The following is a 25,615-nucleotide window of genomic DNA, read 5'->3' as shown; positions in this document are numbered from 1 at the left end:
GCCGAACCCTAATATTTGCATGTATGGTGTTTACACAATATTTTTAACTAGTGAAGCCAATAAATGTTAATGCTATAGTGGAACCCCAATTTTGTTTGCTTAGGCATTTATAGCATAATCTTTAAGGCTCTAGATTGCGTAAATAGATTCCAAATTATAATTATAATTAACGTAAACTACTTTAGTATTTATGAGTCTATTATAATGTTAGTGATTTTAAAATTTTATTCTTATTAATATTAATATTCTCTCTTATTAGAAGTAGTATATCGAATTTTAGTAGTTTTAATATTTCTTAGTTTATCTTATTTAGTGAAAGTTACTTAGAGGACATTATAGATGTCTTTTAAATTTCACTTCTTGGAGAAGAATTCAATTATTCAAAAAAATACTAATGGAGTTTCTCAATTTTCGAGTTTTATAATGCAATCAAATACTATATTTAGGTTCTATCTTGACACTTTCACTATGAGATGAAGTTTTCTGAAGTCCACTTCTTATATGATTTAGTCATGTCAAAAACAAATTTTTATTAGCAAGATAAACTATTCCAATATTATATTGACAAGTAATTTCATATCATATCGAAGTCAAAGCATGAACTTTTCATGTCATTGGTAAAAAATAAACATTTTGAAATTAGCATATTGATGAGAAATAGGTGTTTGTTTGACCTTCTCTTCCATATTTCCACATATTAGATACAAAGAGAGGGAGAGATAGAACATTGGAGACAAATAACAACATTTTAGTAGGTTGATTGTCAATTCTTCATCATTTCTTAAGCAGTGTTCTTATACGAACAGAACTAAAGAAAACTCAGCACTAAGAAAAACATAATAAACTTAGGCTATAGTTGGGATAAGTGAACTTTTTCCGAATTTATTTGAAAATCCACATAAAGTTTGACTACAAGATGATAAATATCATTGAAAGATGATAAAAGTTGACCTCCTGATAAATCCCAAGTGATGTTTAAACAATGAACTCTAAATCAATATGGAATTCAAAAATCTCTATTTCAATTTCACAATAATTTTGTTGGATGTCAACTTTTATCATTCAAATAAGATTTTGACTCTCTTAATTAAACAAAATGGGAATTTCAAGATGAATTCCAAAAATGAAGCTCTTTTCTTCTAAACATAGCCCTTGAAATTACTCTAAATGTGACAAAAATGTAACAGTGACTGTAACGGCCCCGTAAATATCAAAATGAAATGAGTATTTAAATATATCAAATGCGGAAGCGAGATCAAAATTTTAGTTAACATCCCTTACACGAAAAACCAGAAACGTACTTAAAATATAAAAGATTAAACTAACTAAGAGAGAAACTCGAAAATAAAACTATGAGTATGACTACAGAGTCTCTAGGTATCCCCTTCGTCGTCCTCCTGCGGAACGGGCTCGGGAACCATGTCTTCCTGATCTGAAATGGTTAAATAAGGAGTGAGCTACACTAGCCCAGTAAGAACATCACGATATCTCACCGTCACGGAGGTAAAGGTGGGTAGAAAAACACAAAAAGACCAATGGAGCATAATTTACAATAAACTCGTTTATTAACATGAAAACCTTTACCATCCACTTACCTTGGTGGAATTTATGAAAACAATATGAGAAAAACAATAACATCATCATAATCATTGAATAATCTAAGCTGTAAAACATAACACTTATCACGCCTCTTGTAATTCAATCATTGTACAACATATCCTTTTTTCTCATTTACCAGCCTACTAGTATCCGTGGGGGTCCATAGGGGTTCCGCTACCCGTTAACCTTTAACATTCATAATCAGTTTCCAGGGCCGTCCCCATACCCCGTCCGGTATGGGCGCCAAAACCATGAACCTCAATACCCCGTCCGGTATGAGGGTGAAACGGGCCGTCCCCATACCCCGTCCGGTATGGGCGCCAAAACCATAAACCTCAATACCCCGTCCGGTATGAGGGTGAAACGGGCCGTCCCCATACCCCGTCCGGTATGGGCGCCAAAACCATAAGATCTCCATACCCCGTCCGGCATGTGAGACCACAATCCCGGTAGGGTTCCCTACGGACCCGGTCCGTCCACCATCTCCCAGGATATCTAGTCAGGCTGACCCCCATAATACAATTATCAGTCTATACAATCTTTCATTTTCCTTTTCCTCAATCAACATCATCAATTCACATTTAAACAAGCAAATCGTAATTCATACCAGCAGACAACATACAATATCAGTTTTTCAGTCATTCAACCCATAATTAATAAAAACGTAGTACATGCACACAAATCTGTAAAATGAACACATCAAACCTCATTTTGCATTTAAAGCTGTAAACAGGCCAAATAACAGTAAATCATCAATCACACTAGACTCGGGCTCCATTAGCAACCTTAAGCAATTTCACACATGCGTTAATTCAAGAAATACCGTTTTATCATTTTGAACTTTAATACCGTGATAGGAAATAGGGTGAGGGGTCCTTACTTGTTTTCGAGATCCGAATACGATTCACAGTGCGCCTGCAGGCTGTCCCTAATTTTCCCTGAATTTTTCCCGGGGAACTGAAACACACTAACAGTACCTGCACGTGTTCCAAAAAAAATCCAAATTAGGCCCAGGGCCTCTTTCGGCCCAAATCGCAACTCCGGCACGGCGGCTCCGCCGTGCTCCGGCGACGGCGCCGCCGTTGGCGGCGGCGAGTCGCCTCGGGTTGACTGTTTTCGGCCGTTTTCGGCCGAATTCGGCCACACTCGCATTGGTCCTTGTCAGAAAACAACCCTAGGGCCCTCGGGGGGCCAAAAAATCACGGAAAAACGGAGCTTACCGACGGCGGCGCTCTCGGGTGCAGCGGCTCTCCGGCGAGGTTCGTGTTTTGGTGATTCGGCTCCGGTCAACCTGTAGAGAAAAGAATGGTGATCACGGTGATATAAAAATTGCATCGAACGGAGGCCGGGAAGGGCCTCGTCGGAGGCAAAAACCGAGAGGGGGCGCCGCGGCGCCGCTGGGCTTCGGCCGCGTATTCCGGCCGTTTGGCCGGGATTTCGGCTTCGATTTGGCCATAGGAGGAATCAGTGGGGAAAAACGAGTCGGGGGTATGAAATTTACCTCGATCGGCGGTCGGAAATTTCCCCGGTGCGGCGGCGAGTGGCGGCGGGTGGCGGCGGTCGGCCTCTGGTTCGTCTTCTCCGGCGAGCGGTTGGCGGCTAGGGTTTGTGGTCTGGTGTGGGGGTTCTATTTATAACCCCTTGCCTTTTGATCACAGCCGTTCATTTTGTTTTAATCTGGGCCGTTCGTTTTTGATTGAATCTGGGCCGTCCGTGCGATTGAATCTGGGCCGTCCGATCGCGTGATTGATCTGGGCCGTCGGATCGCACCCACGCGGATCGCCAACGTGGCTCCTTTTGGAGTGACGCGGTCTTGCCACGTGGCAGGCCCTGGTTGGCCGGGACTGCTGACCGGGCCTGCTGACGTGGCTGCTGACGTGGCCGCCCCTTTTTTTTTTTTTTTTTTTTTTCCTTTCCGGGTGCTACAGTGACTGCCAATGCGATAAAGCTTGAAAAAATTCAATGTCATGTCTCACAATGAAAAGGATGTTAATTATTTTTCAATGAAGCTACTAAGAAGAAACAATACTTTAGATTGCAAGCCATTAATGAGAAAAGTAATTTGCTCAAACAAGCCTTGTATGGATGAACCACTAAAGTAATTCAACATCAAAAACCATGAAATTAATGCCAAATAAACACTAAGAGAACTTTTTACTTGTATAATACTCATCATTAATTAGGCAAGGGAAGGGAGGGCGTCTAAAACATTTTATAAGAGTATCAAAGGAAAACAATTCACAAGGCCAAATATAAAAAACTTAATTGTCACATTGTGATTTATAAAGCCCACTAGGTAGCAACAATGCAAAATTCTACCAGAATAAAATACAAAAAAGGTTATACAATGATGATCATAATAGTAGCAAGAATAATAGATAAGATCTCGCTAAGAGATCTCGCAAGAGAGGGGGGAGGGGGAGAAGCCAATTGATTACAACAATCCATAATCCTCACCCCCTTAACTGGAAACAAGGAGGAATGATATAAAATCTAACAGGAAATGAAAATGATCATAAGAAGAGAACGAAATTAAAGCAAAACAACATATATATCTTACCAAAAAGAAATCCTCACTATTAGAACTGGCAAGTCCAGAAGCAATGTCTTATTTTGTTCAACAGAGACCAGATCTTCCCAAGAATAAGAAACTAGACCTTTTTCTACCCTTTCCTAGTGATCAAGTTAAGAACACAGAGGAAATTCCTTTGCTGTTGCAAAGAAAAAGGAACAACTGCTGTTACGTGTGACTATTTGAAAAACTTTAAAAAGCTGCTAGTGGCCCAGTATAAAAACTCACTGATAAGGAAAATGAAATTTTGAATTTTCTTGAAAAGTATTTTTAGTCATTATATCTTGTTTGCTTATACATTTATGGTATAATCCTTATCGCTCTAAATTGCCTAAATAGATTACAAATTATAATTATATTTAATGTAAACTATTTTTAGTATTTATAAGTTTATTATGATGTTAGTAATTTTAAAATTCTATTTTTATTAATATTAGTTTTCTGTTTTATTAGAAGCAGTATATTTAATCTTATTAGTTTTAATATTTTTCAACTTATCCTATTTGATAAAAGTTACTTAGAGAACATTATAGATGCCTTTGAAATTTCACTTCATAATAAAAAATAAAAAAAGTAATACAATCAAACTCTTAAATGTAATGTTTAAAACTTATTATTTATAATATTTACGAAACCTTAGGTGCATTGTCTTTATTTTTATTTCCAAATCTCTAAGTTAACAAATTACTCTAATCAGTCCTACATTTTTTTTAAGAAGAGATGTTTGATTCAAATCCTTTAACAATAATATCGATACTCATTGTAAATTCCTGAACAATTCACTTTATGTATTATAATTTTTTTTAAATAAATGTATTATCAGTTTTTAAAGAAGATAATTAAAAATATTTTAAGTTGCATAAAGAAAATTTTATTTGCTAGGCGTTTGCTATTTATCTGAATACCTACCTCTTTTATTTAACTTGTAACAAAGAAAATAATTAAAAATATTTTGTACAATGTTAATATATGTTAAGAGAGTGCAGTGAAGACATAATTTTCTGAAGCAATATTGAAGGTATGATTTGAGAGAAAAGATAGAGTGTGCCAATTGTGGATGAGAGAAAAAACTAATGAAACAAAGAGTTTGCTTTTGTCATTGACACTTATTTCACAATTTCTATATCCCTCTGGAGTATTTACAGGTGAATTGTACATAATAATATCAAGTTTAATGACAGATTTACATTCAAGTAATTAAAAGGTGTATGATTTAAAAGATATTATTAAAAATATCAGTTTAAGTTTGAGAAACACATTGAAGTATAATTTTTACTTTATAGTAAACTCATGTATTCTAGTAAATTCATCATCCACCTTAGCAATTAATACAAAAAATAAAAAATAAAAATTTCACATAAATCTCAACATCAAGCAACCTTTAAAAAGTTCACCAGACCAAGTGTAACGATCCCGAAAATTTAAAAAGAAATGCATATAATAATTTGAGTGCGAAAACGAAATAAATGTTAAGATTAACATCCCTTACACGATAACTTAAAAGTAGTAATAAACATCACACAACAAATTTTTTGAAAAAAATACGAAAAATAGAAAAAATAAAAGAAACTATAAAGTATCTAACATCTACTCGTAACCTTCTTGCGAATCGAGCTCGGGAACCGGGTCTTCCTGATCTGAAATGATTAAATAAGGGGTGAGTTATACTAGCCCAGTAAGGACATCACAATATATCGCCGTCACAGAAGTAAAGGTTGATAGAAAACTAAAAACAACCAATGGAGCACAAATTTTAAACCAATACATTCATTAAAATTAAAACCATTTTCCATTTTTCTTACTCTTGGAGAACCTACGAAAACAACCTATAAAGATAATAACATTATACATATCATAATTTCATGCACAATCAGTAATATAGAACATATCATAAATTCATATTCATTAACAATAATTAATCATCACCGTTTCTCATTTCACCAGCCTACTAGTATCCATAGGTATCCATAGGGATGTCTCCGCTACACCTGAACCCTTTCTAATAACAATTTTAATTCTAGGACCGTCCCCATATCCCGTCCGGTATGAGCGCCAAGACATTAAACCTTAATACCTCGTCCGGTATGAGGGTAAAGTGGGCAATCTCCATACCCCGTCCGGTATGAGACAACGTTTACGGTAGAGTTCCCTATGAACCCGGTATGTCCATCATCTCTCAGGATATCTAGTGAGGCTTTCATCTTATCCATTTATCAAATCACATCTCATTCCTATTTGTCCTTAGTCTCCGTCACCAATCAAACATAAATATATAAACAAGTAACGTGCATCCAACAATGCAATCATATTTTAGATTTCTAAAATCAAACAGTAGTGAAGTAAGCAGTGATACGTACATTTAAAACCGTAGAATAGATAAATCAGATACCATAATGCATCTAAATTATAAAATAAATCAAACAGGAATCAACAGAGACTAATGTCCGGTTCGATCCCTATTAGCAATCGTAATTAATTATACATATCTATTTAATTTTTACAAAATAAAGTATTATCATTTATTCAAACTTCAATTCCATTATAGAAAACAGGATGAGGGGTCCTTACTTGATTCGATGCCGAAACCTAGATGGTTACTGCGCCTACGGGCGGTCCTTGGGTTCCCTGAATTTTCTTTCGGGAACTGAAACACGGTTACGGTACCTACAGGTGTCCCAAATAAACCCAAAAATCAGATCCAGGGCGTACTCGGCTAATTTCAAAATTCTGGCCCGGAAGCTCCGCCGTGCTCCGGCGACGAGCGGCAGCGATCTGCCTCCAATTGGCTGTTTTCGACCGTTTTCGGACAAACTCAGTCGAACTTGCACCGGTTCCTGCGAGAAAACACATTTAGGGCCCTCGGTGTGCCGAAAAAATGCAGAAAACTGTCACCGGCAGTGGGGCTCTCCAGTGCGCCGGCTCCTCCGACTCACGTTGCGGTTGAGTGTTTTGCTTCGGTCAACTTGTAGAGAAAGAAACGGTAGTCACAACGGTGAAAAAATCACATCGAACGGGAATCGGAAAAGGCATCATCGGAGGCATTTTTCAAAACACAATGCGGCGTCGCCACCAAGAATCGGTGACGTTTTTCGGCCAATCGACCGGTTCTTTCACTCTGATTTGGCCATGGGTGGGTTTAAAATTGAATTTCGTGCAAGAGAAAATTTTTTTACCTCGTTTGGCGGTCGAAAATTGCTCCGGTACGGCGGCGGCCGGCTCTCCTAGAGCTAGGCTGTCCGTGCGCGATTCAATCTGGACCGTCTGTACGGGATGCAATCTATCCCGTCCGTGCGCGTTTTTAATTTGGGTCGTCCGTGCGAGCGGGAACAGATCTCAGTCGTTCTATCGCGTGCACGCAGATCGCCCACGTGGCCTCCCGCATCAGCGTCTCTGCCACTTGGCGCATCCTAGTTGGTCGGGACTGCTGACCTAGCAACTGACGTGGTGTAACTTTTCTAAATTATATTTTAACTCTTGATTTCTTATTTTTTTAAAAAAAATACCCCCAAAATCCAAAATTTCACATCTTTTTCCTAATATTATTTTCAATTAAATCACTAACCAATTTTTATCTTTATTATTATTATTATTATTATTATTAAATTAAATAAAAATTAAATAAATTAAATTAAAATTATATAAATAATAATTATATTTATATAAAAATAATAATAATAATTAATAAAAAATAATAATAAAACGTTGGGTGTTACACCAAGCTTGTTTTCCTGTACAACAAACACTTTTACAAAAAGAATATTTCTTAATTTTAAGGATCCTAATATTTCTAAAATTGTTCTAGGTTATTTTTATACAATCTTAAGAAATCAACTTGCAAATATATTTTGGCACTAGCATAGTGGCCCACAAACAGAATGGCAGCTAGGTATAATTCAAACATGTGTAAAATTTAAAGTTCTGGAACTTACAAGCATAAGAAAACATTCAACATATTTTGGTACTTGGGACTTTAATCTCCTGAATGTATTTCTTGAAACTATGTAGATACTGCTTATTTTTAGTTAACGGATATTGCTTCTTTTGTATGATTCTGTAATTTAATGACTGTACATATATTTAAACTTTTTGAGGCAAGAATTAATTAATGTTGCCTACAAAAGCATGAGTATTTCACCACTGATACTCCTAAATTTCAGGATGATCATTCCCAATGATAAGCAGACACTTTATAGAAACAAAAAATTGTATACTTTGACAAGAAAAGAATTTAACCCAGCCATCTCTAGACCAAATAACGAATGGCAAGAGCATCTCTTAACCTAAATAGGAACATAAGAAATTCAAGTACAAGCATGGGAACCCCTTGATAGTGTCGAAAATAGGCAGTAGAAATGCTATTACCTCCTCTCAGCAACAAAATTTAAATTATAAGTACTTATTCTTTCATTGAAAATAAGCAGTACAAATGCTCTTGGAAATGCCAATAACTTCTCAACAATCTTAAACTTCTTTACATCATCAGCTTCAATACCATTCCAAAAGGTTTTGGTAGGGATGGTTAACTCACTAATACTTTTGCATTCTCTTTTTTCTGAAATAAAAAGATTAAAGAATGCAAAAGTATTAGTGAAGTTGACCATCTCTACCTCTTACATTCTCAAGGAAAACTTTTACCAGGCAAAGATCAAATCTCAGGTCCTACAAACTTGTTAATATAAATATATTTCAGAAAGATTTGGCATCCCAACAGTCTCTGAGGTTTTCTGCATTCCATTCCAAAGTGGACGCTTACGAAGGGCGTCTTTCTGCCTATACATTTTATATAATTAAGAACAGCACATCACTAATAATAATAATAATAATAATAATAATAATAATAAGCTTCCATTTAGTACAATTAAATCTGTTGTGTCCCTACATTAAAGGAAAACATAACACATTTACTATAGAAGTAGCTGCATTAAATGCCATAAGGAAAAAACTCGGGCCAGAAACAAGATTAAGTTAAAAACAAAAACAAAGAAAAACTACTTTCAAGCATGTATAACTGGTTCATGAGGACACAAGGATCTTGCCGACATTTACTAAATTATCTCTATATCATGAAAGTTTGGGGCATCTACTACAAGAATCACGATGGTCAAGCAAATGAATAAGCATGGTTCACATTTCATATGTACCTATGAACAGAGAAGAACAAAACACGAGGATCATTCCAGATTGTTTCTTGAGTACCATTACCATGGTGAACATCCCAGTCAACAATCAAGATTTCATTTAGACCCAAATTTGGCTGAAAAATAGAAAAACATATATGGTTAACAAGGAAACAACTTATTAAAGGATGGAAAAAGAAACATCTAACCTAAATCCATATAGGCAATTATACATCTAACAAAAAAAGCAATTGATTAATAACTTCAGGTAAGAAAACTATATCTAAAGAATTAAAACTGACTCTTACTCTTACATTTAATAGAAAACGTGTTGCAATAGCCACATTATTAAATAAACAGAACCCCATAGCTTCATCTTCTTTGGTATGATGCCCTGGAGGCCTAACGATAGCAAAGGCAGAATCCAACTCCTTTTTGGCAACCCTCTCTGCTACCTATTGGATAAAACAACAATATTTAGCTCTTTACTTGAAATATAAACTGAGTTGTAATGAGTAACAGAACTGTGCTGAAAATTATTCTTGAAGTTAACAAGTTGGTCTGCTGATGCCCAAACATTTGAAAGATAAAACATACACATTGACAATGATAAACCTGATATCACACACTAATTAATCATTAAAAGTAAATTGCAAAATATTTTTATATACAGGTTGCATCTCCTTGATACTTAAAATATGTTATACTTTTTCTTACGAAAAAAATGTTTTTGAATTAGAAAAGTTTAAGATGTGACCTGGTCAAAGATCAAGATGGAAAAACAGCACAACAAAACCATTAAGAACCATTACAGTAACTTTACAAAATTGTTGGTTTATTACCTCGATGACAGAGCCAGCAGCAAGATATACAGCAAGAAGAAAGAAAGAGAAGAATCCCCTGCTGCGGCTGAAGAGGCGAGGCCATGGAATCTGAGAACCAGGCAGTCAGCGTGTAAGGCACCGATTGGTGGAGCGGGAAACAACCACCAGAATGTCGACTACAGCAACAACAACAATAAAGGATTGAGGATTGAGGAGAGGAAATGTGAATTCTTGGCCGATGAGGAGTGAGGTGATGAAGTAGCCGGGGATGAGGAAAAGAGGAGGACTGTCAAAAGGAGATCGAGGAGGATTCTCCAGAGTTGGCGTTTTCCGGTTGTAGTTGACGAAGATTACATTTGATACCTACAAGGTGGAGATCGCTGAAAAGGAGGCTCAACCAAGAGACGAAGCAAGATTATTTTGGTTTTGGTTAATTACTGATTCGACGGAAGGACTGCATCTTCATGATGCATGATGCTTCCTTCATCTTCATCGTCGTTGTCATCTTCTTTCTCTTGCTGTTTCGCAACAGGTCCCATAGCATCCATCTCTCTGGTAAGATTCTATGAAACCACCGCTACATCCAGACTTAATCGGAAGCGGCGCGTTCGATCACCCGTGATTAACGATGAATTTATAAACCCTGCCTCTCAAAACCCAAACAAGATGAATATATAGCTGTTTCCAGCACTGAACAAGGCTGGCTCGTTCGTCTCTCTCACAAAATCCACTGATTCAATTGTTCTCCATTTGGGTCCAGCCCCTTCAACTAATCAAAGAAATGTTAAATCATTTTTTTTTTGTAATTAAATTTTTATTAAATCCAACTTTTACCTACTTTCCTCTCTTCCACCAAAAAAAAAAATTTATTTTATAAAATTATTTTTTCATTAATTTTTGAATTTTGAATCAATTTTTTTTACCTATAATATTTGATCATAGCAAATAATTTTAAAAGTATTATGTTTATTTATTTTTTAGATAAAATTAAATTTCAACAATTAAACAAAAATAATCATTAAATAATAAAAGAAATTGTTGCAAAAACTTTTTATTGTAATATAATAACATCAGTTACTATTTAAAAAATAATAAAATTTTAAATATGTTCCAATATTAATGAAATCATTATTAAATTTGATAATAAATAGAGTAAAATTAATAATAAATAAATATATATTTAATCATAAAATTCCTTAAAACCAATTAAAAACCCATAATTAGAATAAATTTCTATTTTTTTTCTTTTTGTTCATAAGAATGTAATACTTTTATTTTCATTACAATAGTTGAATAACCAAAAATAAAAATATAAAGATCAAACTTAAATATTAAATAATTAAAACATATCAATAATATTTAAAAAAATATCTCAAAAAAAAAATAGTTATGCAATTTAAGTACATGAGTTGGCCAAAAATAAGATTGTTGAGTTTGTATCAATCAGATTTGACTTATCATTAAAAATTTAAAAATTAAACTTAATTTTTCTCGTATCATAAGTTATTAATCAAAGCCGAAAAGATAAAAAAATCTAAATATATATACAGATATATAACTTTACTAAAAATTTTTCATGTTTAAATAAAATCCTAACTAAACAATTTTAATTACTTTCTAAAAAATCATACTCGTTCAGTATAAAATTTAACGTTAAAAATAACCAAATCATCAATTAGTTTCCCAAAATAGTCTTTAATAATATCAAAATTTTCCCTATAAACCAACACTAATAAGAATATAATTAATTTGCATAGTGCAATCAAGAGTTATAATTTTCATTTACTTCAAGTAACATATGTAACGACTCCGGAAATTTAAAAGGAAATACATATAATAATCTGAGTGCGGAAGCGAAATAAAATATTAAGGTTATTATCCCTTACACAGTAACTTAAAAGTACTGAATAATATCACGGAATCAGTTCTCTAAAAAAAATATGAGAAAATGAGAAAAAATAAATGAAACTATAAAACATCTAACATCTACTCGCCGTCTTCTTGTGGATCGGGCTCGGGAACCAGATCCTCTTAATCTGAAATAGTTAAATAAGGAATGAGCTACACTATCCCAGTAAGGACATCACACTATATCACCGTCACAGAAGTAAAGATTGGTAGAAAACCAAAAATAACCAATGGAGCACCAATTTTAAGCCAATACAATTATTTAATATAAAATCACTTACCTTTTTTCTTACCCTTGGAGAATATGTGAAAACAACTTATAAAAATAATAACATCATACAGATCACAATTTCATGCATAATCAGTAATATAAAATACATCATAAACCTGTTTCCATTAACAATAACTGATTATCACTGTTTTTTATTTTTATCAACCTACTAGTATCCATGGGGATTCATAGAGGTCTCCGCTACACGTGAACCATTCTCCTTAACAGTCTTAATTCTAGGACCGTCCCCATACCCCGTCCGGTATGAGCGCCAAAATAATAAATCTTAATACTCCGTCCGGTATGAGGGTGAAGCGGGCCGTCTCCATACCCTATTTCGTATGAGCGTCAAATGACCAAGTCTCCATACCCTGTTCGATATGAGACGACGTTCACGGTAGGGTTCCCTATGAACCCGATCCGTCCACCATCTCCCAAGATATCTAGTGAGGCTGTCATCTTATCCATTTATCAAATCCCATTCCATTCCTATTTGTCCTTAGTCTCCGTTACCAACTCAAACATGAATACATAAACAAGTAACGTGCATCCAATAAGGCAAGCATATATTAGATTTTCAAAATCACACAGTAGTGATGTAATGGCCCCGAAAATTTAAAAGGGAAATGTATATAAAGAATATAAGTACAGAAGTGAAATAAAAAGTTTTGGTTCATATCCCTTACACAATAACTTAAACGTACTAACAATATCAAAAATAAGTCATCTAAAGGAAAATACTAGAAATGAAAGACTATAAGAGAAATTAATAAACATCTAGGTAACTACTCGCCGTCTTCCTGTAGATCGGGCTCAGGAACCAAGTCCTCCGGATCTAAAATGGTTAAGTAAGGAGTGAGCTACACTAGCCCAGTAAAGACATCACACTATATCGCTGTCACAGAAATAAAGGTTGGTAGAAAACTAAAAATAACCAATGGAGCACAAGTTTTAAGTAAATTTATTTAACGAGAATCAAATCATTTACTGTCCACTTACTTTAGTGGAATTTATAAAAATAACATATAGAAACAATAACATCATAGATATCATAAGTTCATACACAATCTGTAACATAATACATGTCATACTTTTATATTTCAATCATCAAACAACAATTATCCCTTTTTATGAGCCTACTAGTATCCGTAGGGATCCATAGGGTTCCCCGCTACCCGTGAATTATTCCCTTAACAAACTTAATTTTTAGGGCCATCTCCATACCCCGTCCGGTATGGGCGCCAAACAATAAACCTCAATACCCCGTCTGGTATGAAGGTGAAGCGGGTCGTCCCCATACCCCGTCTGATATGAGCGCCAAAACATTTAAAATCTCCATATCCCGTCCAGTATGAGACAACATTTCCGGTAGGGTTCCCTATGGACCCAGTCCGTCCACCATCTCCCAGGATATCTAGTGAGGCTATCAACTTATCCATTTGTCAATTCACATACCTTTTCTATTTTTTTCTTCGTTTTCGTTTCCCACATAAACATGAATACTTAAATAATTAACGAGCACCCAACAAGGCAAGCATATTATTATATTCACAAAATCAGGCCGAAATAAAGTAAGTAGTGATTCATGCATTCAAAATCCTAGAATGAATAAAACAGATACCATACTGTATTTAAAACTGTAAAATAAACCAAACAGGAACTAACAGGGAAATACGTCCGGTTCGGGCTCCATTAGCAACCGTAATAAATTACGTGTATCTATATAATTCATAAAATACAGTTTTATCACTTATTAGACTTTAATCCCGTGATAGGAAATAGAGTGAGGGGTCTTTACTTGGTTCGAAGTCTAAAACCAAATTTTTACTGTGCTTACGGGTAGTCCCTAGGTTCCTTGAATTTTTTTTCTGAGAACTGAAACACACTTATGGTACTTGCACAAGTCCCCAAATAACTCAAAATAAGACCCAGGGCCTACTCGGCCAATTTTAGAATTCAGGTACGGCGGCTCCGTCGTGCTCTGAGACGGCAGCGGCGATCCACCTCGGGTTGGCCGTTTTTGGCCGTTTTCCGCCGAATTCTGCCAAACTTGCATTAGTTACTGTGATAAAACATCCCTAAGACCCTTGGTGGGCCGAAAAAATATCAAAAACCAAAACTTACCGGCGGCGGGGCTCTCTGGTGCGGCAGCTCCTCTAGCTCGAGTCGCGATTTGGTGTTTTGCTCCAGTCAACCTGTAGAGGAAGGAACGGTGGTCACAATGGTGTAAAAATTACATCGAACGGAAATCGGGAAAGGTCTCATCGAAGGCAAAAATTGAGAAAACCTGTGGCAGCGCCGCTGGTTTTCGGCGGTATTTTCTGACCAATTGGCCGGTGTTTTGGCTTCAATTTAGCCACAGGTGGGTTTAGAATCAAAATTGGAGCCAAGGGGAGAATTTTTACCTCGTTTGGCGGCCGAAAAGTGCTCCGGTGCGGCGGCGGTCAGTTCTCCGGTGGCTGGGCTATCTTCTCTGGCGAGGGCTCGGCGGCTAGGGTTAGGGTTTGGGTGTGGATGAGATTATTTATAACCTTCCGCTTTTAATCTGAGCCATCCATCACGATTTAATCTGGACCGTCCGATTGTAATTAAATAGGAAATGAATCTAGACCGTTCATCGCGATGCAATTTGGGTCGTCCGTACGCGATTCAATCTGGACCGTCTGTATGCACTTTTGATCTGGGTCGTCCGTGCGCGTGGGAACAGATCTCAGCCGTTCGATCGTGTGCACGCGGATCACCCACGTGGCTCCCTTCTATGTGGCCTCCTGCGTCAGCGTTTCTGCCACACAACGTGTCCTGGTTGGCCGGGGCTGCTGACCGGGCTGTTGATCTGGTGTAATTTTTTTAAATTACGTTTTGACCCCCGATTTTCGATTTTCTTTTCAAAAACACCTCCAGAACCCAAATTTTCACCCATTTTTCCCAAAATTATTTTCAATTAAATCCTAAAAATAATTTTATCCCTTATTATTATTATTATTATTATTTCTATTAAATTAAATTAAATTAAATTAAATTAAAAAATATATATTATTACATAATAAATTATTATATTCATCTAAAAATTACAAAAAAATAAAATAAAATAAAATAAAATAATATAAAATAATAATAATAATAATAATTTAGGGTGTTGCAAGTGAGGTAAGTAGTGATACATGCATTTAAAATCATAGAATAGATAGATCAGATACCATAATACATTTAAACTGTAAAATAAATCAAGAAGGAATCGACAGAAAATAATGTTCGATTTCAGGCTCCATTCGCAACCTTAATTAATTATGCATATCTATTAATTGCACAAAATACAGTATTAATATTTATTCGAACTTTAATTCCATGATAGGAAGTAGGTTGAGGGGTCCTTACTTGATTCGACGTCGAAAACTAGATTGTCACTACGCCTACAGGCGGTCCCTAGATTCCTTGAAATTTTTCTCGGGAACTGAAACGCGCTTACGGCACCTACACATGTCCCAAATAACCCAAAAATCATACTCAGGGCCTACTTGGCCAATTTCAAAATTCTAGCACGGCAGCTCCGTCATGCTCCGGCGATGGCGCCGCCGCTCGTGGCGGCGATCTGCCTCGAGTTGGCTGTTTTCGGTCATTTTCGGCCGAATTCAACCAAACTTGCATCGGTCTCTGCCACCTGGCGCATCCTGATTGGCCGGGGCTTCTGACCGGGCAGTTGACGTGGTACAATTTTTCTAAATTACGTTATGAGCCTCTGGTTTCTTATTTTTCTTTCAAAAATACCATCAGAATCCAAATTTTCACCCTTTTTTTTCAAAATTATTTTCAATTAAATTCCTAAATAATTTTTACCCCTTTTTATTATTATTATTATTATGTCCATTAAATTAAATTAAATTCTATTAATACTTAATTATATTTATATAGAATAAATTAAATTAAAATAAAATAAAGTAAAATAATAATAATAAAATTAAAAAGAAATAGTTGGGTGTTACAACATAGATATTGTAAGATTGGATAAAAAAAAGAAAACAACACTGGTAGAAACCCTTCAAAGAGCAATCTTTTAAATTTCTATAGTTTTGACAACTCTATTACTCTACATACAAACTAATTAATTTAACATTAAAAAATACGTTGCACATCTCTGTCAACATAAAATATATATCTAATTGTTTAATAAATTAACTTTCACTTTCATCAAAATACTATACATCACTAATGTAAGTCTCCAAAAATATAAGACCAAAGAGTTAAGCTGTTGTTTCGTCTGTAACAGCCCGAACCCTAATATTGATGGATACGGATGTTTACACAATATTTTCAACTAGTGAAATCAATAAATATTAATGCTCTAATGGAACTCCAATCTTATTTGTTTAAGTATTTATGGCATAACTTTTAATGCTCTAGATTGCTCAAATAGATTATAAATTATAATTATATTTAATGTAAACTACTTTAGTATTTATGAATCTATTATAATGTTAGTAATTTTAAAACTTCATTCTTATTAATATTAGTATTCTATCTTATTAGAAGTAGTATATCGAATCTTAGTAGTTTTAATATTTTTTATTTTATCCTATTTAATAAAAGTTATTTAGAGAATATTATAGATGTCTTTGAAATTTCACTTCTTGAGAAGAATTTAATTATTCAACAAAATACTTCTTGAGTTTCTTAATTTTCTAGTTTTATAATGCAATCAAAACTTTTTACAAAAAAAAAAAAGTAATACAATCAAACTCTTAAATGCATTGCTTAAAACTTATTAATTATAATATCTAAAAAAATTGCAGGAGTAATGTCTTCATTTTTTATTCTGAAATCTCTAAGTTAACAAATTACCCCAATTAGTACTACATTTTTTATAAGAAGAGGTGTTTGATTCAAATCATTTAACAAGAATATCGATACTCATTGTAAATTCATGAACAATTTACTTTATATATTATTAGTTTTTAAAGAAAATGATTAAAAATATTTTAAGTTCCATAAAGAAAATATTATTTGATCGGCCTTTGCCATTTACTTGGACACCTGCTTATTTTATTTAACCCGTAACAAAATCTCAATTTTGAAATGAAGTTTATTAAAAAGTGAATTTTTTACTCATTTCTTCCCATACATTATTCCTTTTACTATTTATCATCCTGCTCTAATTTTTCTTATTTTTAGATTCTAACTTTTTAAAAATCTAAATTGAGAAAAAAAATGAATGCGAAGAAATCCACATCATGAACTAGTTTAAAATATTCAGTACCTATACCGGGGGGTTAAGTGCTCATGGTAACTATGCTCAAAATTAATACATATATCTTTAGTTGTACCTTTTCAAAACATAACTTTATAAACATCTGAAATTAAAAACTTTAACAAATTTTTGAATAAGATTTACTGAAAAATATTCTCACATTCTCACAAATTAATATTAAAAAACAAAAATGTCATCTACACTTTTCATCCTTACATGACTCTCCAAGCCTTCACTCCCCTCATCTCTTTCTCTCTTTAAAATTATCTTCCAAATTATCATCCATAACAAATCTATGAGGTCAAAATATCAACACTGTTGGAAAAAATACTCAAAATTTCTTATAAAAAATATATCAAATTATTTGAAACAAAATACAAATGTAAATATCTAAAAATTAGTCCAAAATGGGTTTTAAGAGACTTTGCATTCACATCTCATCATTGCTGAAAATAAGGGGCACAAATGTTATTACCTCTTTTCAGAAATTAAATTTAAATTATAAGAAAAGTACTTCTATTTTTATTAAAACTCTTGAAAATATCAATAACTTCTCAATAATCTTAGATTTTTTTTCATCATCAGCTTCAGTACCATTCTGAAAGTTAGAAATGGTCAACTGCACTAATACTTTCGCATTCTCAAGGAAAACTTTCACCAGGAAAAGATGAATCTCATGTCCAACAAACATGTTAATGTTAAAAAATTTCAGAAAGTTTGGCATCCCAACAGTCTCAAGGTTTCTGAATTCCATTCCAAAGTCAACATGTATGAAGACTATCCTTGTGCTTGCACATTTTACTATAGTTAAGAAAAGCAAAATAATAATAACAATAATAACAATAATAACTATAGCAAGCATGGATTTTAACAATTAAAAACCTGCTCTCTCAAATAATAGTGGCTAATACATACGAATTAAATATGAAAAGATTCAAAGTTTAGGAACTCACAAGCATTAGAAACTAAATGCTATGTATATTCAGCATTCTACCAATGGGGACCATAATCATCTATATATGTTTCTTGGACGGCTAGACAGACAGATATACATTGCTCAGGTTGTGAAAAGTAATTGCATTTGCATATATCCATGAATTACTGGCCCTGTAAAAGAGAACTTGCAACACCAAGGAATGTCATAGGTTATTTGCATTTTTTAAAAGAAAATGTAAGAGGATGCATAAAAAAAATCAAGTAATTAGCAATAAAAAAAAGAATGATCAATAAGTAGAAGAAATGGACAAAGCATACACCTCTTGGAACAAATTATGCACAACCACCACCGTAACACTACAAAGTTCAGTCAACAATTTAAACGCAGTCGACTAAGAACATTTATACTCATTTTGTTTCTGTAAACTTTTCCAACTTGAATATGTGCATAATGAATAGAAGAACCATCCCTAATATCATAGTTTTGTGCAAGATTTTCTCTTAATATAAATGACATGAAACTTTGGGTATGAAGATTGATCTTAATGTTTTTGAGCCCACGCTAATAGTCTATCTGAAGATATTTGAGTTTGCGAGCAGAGACATTTAGAATCTTTAGAGAATACAGATCACAATTCCTCAATTGCATGGATTCCAGCACTGGACATGATGAGAATAATTCTCTTGTCAGATCACCATCAGTGAAATGACACCTCCCAGACGCAATTCTCTAAGACTGAGAAAATAAATAGATGTGGGCAATCTGAGAACATAGCATCCTACCACAAAAGAAAATCTTTTCAATGCTCTGAATGAAAAGATGCAAGAGCCAGACCATCTTAGTTAAAAAAAAAAAAAGAGCTTCAATGATGAGATCTTCAACATTATGCTTCAAAGCAAAATCAAACTCGGCCTTTAAAATAATGTGTGCTCTTCCTCAACATAATTTGAATTTGATGGTTGGTATATCTGTGTCGTCACGATACAACAGCATTTGGTTTATGAATTCTTCAAAATGATCAGGTCTGTCTACTTTTAGCACTAACAAATTGTAAGGAATCAAATACAAGATTATAAATATACTCATAGGTGTATCCCAATTTTTTAAACAAAATGTATGTTCTTAGTGCGTCTTGTATAGGGAGCATATAGAGAATATGCTTGCAAAGATCTTCTTGAAAGCTGCTTAGTCTATCTACAAATTCTACATTAATATTTTCCTTATGAGGTGAGTGCAGCACTTATCCTCCCAACATTTGCATAAAAGAAATGAAGTCTCCTTAAGTCTGCTAATTCTATAATTTAGACATGTCAAAAAGAAACTGTCATTAGCAAGATAAACTATTCAAGTATGTTACGGTGACTGAGCAATTTTCACACCATACTTAAGCCAAAGAAATTACTCTAGTATTATAGTGAAAAGCAATTTTCCTATCACACTGAAGCCAATGGATGACCTTTTCATGTTAGTCAAAAATAAATGTGCACAATAGAATAGTAAATTTCTAGCAGTTGCAAGGGGAACTAAATACAGAGAAAGGGAGAGAAAATAAAACATTTTTTCCATGGAAAGTAGTATAGTTGTATTGCTATGAGCACCAAAAGTGCAAAACATATACAATTATTTACAGCTTAGTCCTCCAAGACCAAAAGTGCAAAACATCTATTTTCAGTACATCAAAACCCTTTGTATCATCAAGCCCCTCAAGCGCTTTACTAGTCCTAACCTTCCACACAGTCCACATAACTGCAATAGGGATCGTGTCTGCAAGAATACAGCTGTTTCTAAGATGCTCCCACGCCCATATCTCATCTTTAATTGAGCCCAAATAAACCCAGCTAACTCCCATGCAACTGTAAACCATGCACCACAGCTGATAGACAGCGGGACACTGCAAGAGAAGGTGTCCGCAGCTCTCCTCGGCCTGTTTGCAGAGGTAGCAAGCATTTACCAAAATTAGTCCCCATTAAACAATAGAAATAAAGAATATTATACGAGTAAGTTGATTCTCAGTTTCGTATCATTTCTTAGGCACCATGCTAAAGGATAGAATTAAGAATTCTCTGCAGTAAGAAATAAATAATAGATTCATGCTATATTTGGAACAACTTAACTATTTGTTGAATTTATTTGAAAATTCACACTTGGTTTGACTACGGGATAATGAAAATATTACTGAAAGATAATAAAAGTTTACCTTCTAGGAAATTCTAAGTAATGTTGAAACAATGAACTCTAAATTCTATCAATTTTCACGGAATTAAAAATTGACTATTCCAACTTCATATAAAATCCTCCCAGATGTCAATTTTATCATTTAATACGATTTTGACTATTCCTTAATGAATCAAAGTGTGGTTTTCTGAGTGAGTTCCACAAGTTATGTTCTTATGTTCCAAACATAGCCCTAGGACTTACTTTCCATGACACTCTTCAAACAATTTATCCGAACACAAATATGTCGTAAAGACTCCCAAAGAAAGAAGCTCCCAATGCACAAAGCTTTGAAGAAATTCAATTGCATATCTCACAACGAAAAGGACATTCATATTTGCCAAAGAACCTTAAGACAAGAAATCAATACTTCAGGGTCTGAATCCATTCTTGAGCAGAGCAATTTCATTGAAATGAAGCCTTTTATAAATGAACCACCAATGTAATTGAGCATCAAAAGCATGAAATTGATTATCCAATCTACACAAGGAAAACATTTACTTGTACGCTTCCTCTCATTAATTACACAAGGGAAGAATATCAAAGCTAGAAAATTCATAATGCCAAACATAACAAAATAATTTGTCAAACTGTTATTTATAAAGCCCACTGGTGAGCGGCAAAGTAAAGAAAGACTACCAGAACAAGGCACAACATAGATTATACAATTATGGTAACAATATAAGCAATAATAAGATAAAATATTTAGAGGGGAAGAAGGTCAATCGATGAAAACATTCCATAACCCTAACCAGCTCAACCCCAAAATGGAGAAATGACATACAATCTAGAAGAAAAAAATGAAGACGATCAATACCAAGTAAACACAGTTAGAGAAAAACATTTATACCCTACTATAAAGATATCCTCAGTATTTAACGCTGGCGAGTAAAGAAGCACTACCTTATCGTCTTCAATGGAGATCAAATTTTCCAAGGAATAGAGCACAAACTTTGTTTCTACCTTTTCCAGTGAATAAGTTTGAGAGCACAGAGAAAATTTCTTTGCTGGAACAGAGAAAAAGGAACATAGGCTGTTAGGAACATAGGGTTTAAAAATGACTTCTAGGAAAAACAGCTTTAAGTGGAAAACAGTTTTGGTTGTACAATTCTGTGATTTTTGGAGATCATGATTAGATTAAGTTTCAAAACATATTCATGTAATCTTCTTTATGAATCATGAAAAACTAACCAGTGATTCTTCATCATTTTATTACACAATAAGAATAAATAGATATAATATGTCAATGTTGCAAAGCTCAGGCAGCAAATATTAACTCCTCCATTAACTTGCCTCCAAACTCAATTGAGACTTGAAACCTTTTCCTCTTTAGGATTCAAATTCATAAGATATGCTGCAATCTGTATTCCTCCATCTGGAATACTAATTCTCAATGAAGAACCTGTTCTGACATCATATCATCCAGATAAAACTTGCACATTATAAAAAAATCCAATCATCCAGATAAAAGTCTGTGTCCTCTATTCTTCTAGCTTTGCTGTGGCACATACTTCAATTGACAGGCGGCATAAAAGTCATTCCCGGACAAAAACAAATCTTTGCTTCCACTTGTCTATCTAGTCTGCAGCAAAACAAAAGCACTTGTAAAGTTTGGGAAAGAGCATATTATTACTGCATAAGAAAATTTTAGTACGTTACACTATATTGACATCATTTGCTAGTTGCTCAAGAAAGAGAGTTTGCAGTGTATAACCTGAAGAGAATTTCAGTTACTAGCATCACTCCTCATCCCCATCCAAAACCTTTGTAAGCCATTCACAGAATTGTTCAACCTCCTCCGGTTTAGTACGGTTTATTATATTGACATCATTCGTTAGTTGATCAAGAAAGAAACTTTGCAGTGTATAACCTGAAGAGAATTTCAGTTACCAGTATCACTCCTCATCCCCAACCAAAACCTTTGTAAGGCATTCACAGAATTGTTCAACCTCCTCTGCTTTAGTACGGTTTACTGTATTGACATCATTCGCTAGTTGATCAAGAAATAGAGTTTGCAGCGTATAACTTGATGAGAATTTCAGTTACCAGCGTCACTCCTCATCTCCAACCAAAACCTTTGTAAGCCATTCACAGAATTGTTCAACCTACTCCGGTTTAGTACGGTTTACTGTGTTGACAACATTTGCTAGTTGATCAAGACAGAGAGTTTGCAGCGTATAACCTCAAGAGAATTTCAGTTACCAGCATCACTCCTCATCCCCAACCAAAACCTTTGTAAGCCATTTACAGAATTGTTCAACCTCCTCCGGTTTGGTACGGTTTACCATGTTGACATCATTCGCTAGTTGATCAAGAAAGAGAGTTTGCAGTGTATAACCTGAAGAGAATTTCAGTTACCAGCCTCACTCCTCATCCCCAACCAAAACCTTTGTAAGCCATGAATTACTGGCCTTGTAAAAGAGAATCTGCAACACCAAGAAATATCACGATGTTACTCGTATTCTTTAAAAGGAAAACTAAGAGGATGCATTATCCTTCAATAAAGTGTGCATGATCATGGTTATGATTTAGCGTTTATAAATGATATAAAAGAATGCATTCCTGAGATCTACGTAGGTCAATGTAAAATGTGACTAAACCTAACCCTAAATTTTAACCAGCAGAAACGTTCAGATACTCGTCACAACCAATATTAACAATGAGGTAAGATTGCAATAACTGCATTAAGTGATATTTAAACCTAAAAGTGATTCATCAATACATACTTTTTTTTAAATAGTTAATTAATACATACTATCTATAAAGAAACATTATTGTCCACAAAATTAGGAAAAAAACCGTCAGAATCTGCCATAAATTCTCCACAAGAACCAATTATAACCACAATATGGATAAATTAGTTTGCTAAGCATATATAACTGAAAAAGACAACCAAACAATTAAATTACTAGAACTTAGTTCCAGTATCCATCCGTACTCCTTAACTGCTAAAAAGCCTCTAACCTGATATAATCAACAATTTAATTTACATACATTAGATGCAAATGCAGGAAACGATATTCAAAATCCAATAAGTCATATTCAACAAACTCAAATTATTTAAACAATAAAGAAAAAGTAAATTGATTAAATCCATATAGGCAATTATACATCTAACAAAAAAAGCAATTGATTAATAACGTCGGGTAAGAAAACTATATTTAAAGAATTAAAACTGACTCGTACTCTTTCATTTAACAAAAACGTGTTGCAATAGCCACATTGTTAAATAAACAGAACCCCATACCTTCATCTTCTTCGGCATGATGCCCTGGAGGTCTAACGATAGCAAAAGCAGAATCCAAGTGCTTTTTGGTAATCCTTTCTGCTACCTATTGGATAAAACAACAACCATATTTAGCTTTTTAACTTTGAAATATAAATTGGCTTATAATAGTTAACCAATGCATAATTTTTCTTTTGAGGTCGTTAATCACTACATACCATCTACAAAGAAACATTATTGTCCACACGATTAAAAAAAAAAAAATCAGAATCAGTCAGAGATTCTCCTACAAGAACCAAGCATAGCCACTATATGGATAAATTAGGTTTTGAAAATCGGTAGACTAGTTCGCTTGGGATATATAACTGAAAATGAGAACCAGAGAACTGAATGGTAAATTACTAGAATTTAGTTCCAGTATCCATCCTTATTCCCTAATTGCTAAAAAGCCTTTAACCTGATTTAATCAACAATTTAATTCACATATACTAGATGCGAGCATAATAAACGAGATTCAATATCCAATCAATCATATTTAACAAACTCAAATTATTTAAACAAAAATGACCATAAATCCAAGTTGACCCGAATTATAAATGAAATCACCCAGATAATTTTTTTAGTCAAGTTCACTGCTTGACCTAAACAACCAGTGATTGAAACGAAAGATAAAAAGCATGGTGATAAAAGACTAAAAGGAGACTCACCCAGAAGACTATATTATTTTGGTTGATCACTAACTTGGCGAAAGGAATCCATCTTAGAGTCCTCATGATGATTCCTTCATCTTCATCGTCTTCCTCATCTTCTTTCTCTTGCTGTTTCGCAACAGGTCCCATAGCATCCATCTCTCTGGTAAGACTCTATGAAACAGCAGCTACATGCAGACTAAATCGGAAGCGGCGCGTTCTACACTTGTGGTTAACGATGAATTTATAAACCTTACATCTCAAATCACAAACAAGATGAATATATATAGAGCCATTGACAGCACCGAACAGGCTGGATCGTCCGTCTCTCTTGCAAAATACCCTAATCCAATTGTTCTTCACTTGGGTTCGGCCCCTTGGACCAATCAATCTAAGAAATGTTAAATCAATTTTTCTTCTTAAGAAAATGTTGTTTTTATTAAATCCAACTTTCTCTCTTCCGCCTAAAACAATATTTTATAAAATTAGTTTTATAATTTTGAAATTTGAATCAGTTCTTTTCCATCTATAATATGATATGCAATGTTTTTCGATGAATATATTATTATGAACAAGTATAACTGTATGGATATATAAAAAATTATAAAATATTTAATTATAATAAATAATTTAAAATAATTTTGAATATACCTAAAAATATTTCATTTATTTTTTACATATATTAAATCTCAATAATTAAATAAAATATTTTACTTAAATCATAGAACAGATTCACTACAAAAACTTTTGATGTTAATATAATATTACAGATTATTATTTAGAAAATGAGAGAGTTTTAAATAGTTGAGTAAATCATGTTTAAATTTGATAATAATCAAAATATAATTAAAACATATATATATAATTATAAATTTTCTTATAACTAATTAAAAAATTATCATCAAAATACGTTCGGGTTTATTTTTTTATCTTCATGAAAATCTAATATTTTTATTTTCGTTACAATAGTTAAATAACAAAAAATAAAAATATAAAAAATGTACGTAAATATTAAA

The 25,615-nt window shown here is 33.9% G+C and overlaps 1 protein-coding gene and 1 long non-coding RNA gene across 4 annotated transcripts; both read right to left on the bottom strand.

Moving 5' to 3' along the window:
- Positions 1–8,499: 8,499 nt before the first annotated feature.
- LOC110813181 (histone deacetylase 5-like) lies at positions 8,500–10,866 on the bottom strand. The gene is made up of 4 exons (XM_088220469.1): positions 10,131–10,866; positions 9,603–9,743; positions 9,313–9,425; positions 8,500–8,941 (listed from the first exon to the last, which is right to left on the bottom strand). Exons 2-4 carry the CDS (start codon positions 9,654–9,656, stop codon positions 8,842–8,844), a joined length of 267 nt encoding a protein of 88 aa, XP_088076595.1. The 5' UTR covers positions 9,657–9,743; positions 10,131–10,866; the 3' UTR covers positions 8,500–8,841.
- A 9,143-nt stretch (positions 10,867–20,009) lies between these two features.
- On the bottom strand, positions 20,010–25,052 carry LOC148265816 (uncharacterized). Of its 3 annotated transcripts, none has more exons than XR_015819354.1 (6): positions 24,618–25,052; positions 23,932–24,016; positions 22,399–23,110; positions 21,876–22,266; positions 21,588–21,691; positions 20,010–20,394 (listed from the first exon to the last, which is right to left on the bottom strand). It is a non-coding gene; the product is annotated as an uncharacterized LOC148265816 (long non-coding RNA). The 3 variants fall into 3 exon arrangements; XR_015819353.1 differs by having other exon boundaries at positions 21,978–22,266; XR_015819355.1 differs by having other exon boundaries at positions 21,978–22,261.
- Between the last annotated feature and the right edge of the window lie 563 nt (positions 25,053–25,615).

Source organism: Carica papaya, chromosome 5 (assembly GCF_054855325.1).
Source record: "Carica papaya isolate Zhongbai chromosome 5, ASM5485532v1, whole genome shotgun sequence".
NCBI lineage: Eukaryota > Viridiplantae > Streptophyta > Magnoliopsida > Brassicales > Caricaceae > Carica > Carica papaya.
This window is presented reverse-complemented; position numbering and strand designations above follow the sequence as displayed.

Excerpts from the sequence above, each read along its gene's own strand:
- LOC110813181 (XM_088220469.1), bottom strand. The coding sequence starts at position 9,656 with ATGGGGTTCTGTTTATTTAATAATGTGGCTATTGCAACACGTTTTCTA. Across the intron at positions 9,426-9,602 it reads CAACACGTTTTCTATTAAAT|CCAAATTTGGGTCTAAATGA; the intron begins GTAAGAGTAAGA and ends TCTATTTTTCAG. Across the intron at positions 8,942-9,312 it reads TTGTTCTTCTCTGTTCATAG|GCAGAAAGACGCCCTTCGTA; the intron begins GTACATATGAAA and ends TAAAATGTATAG.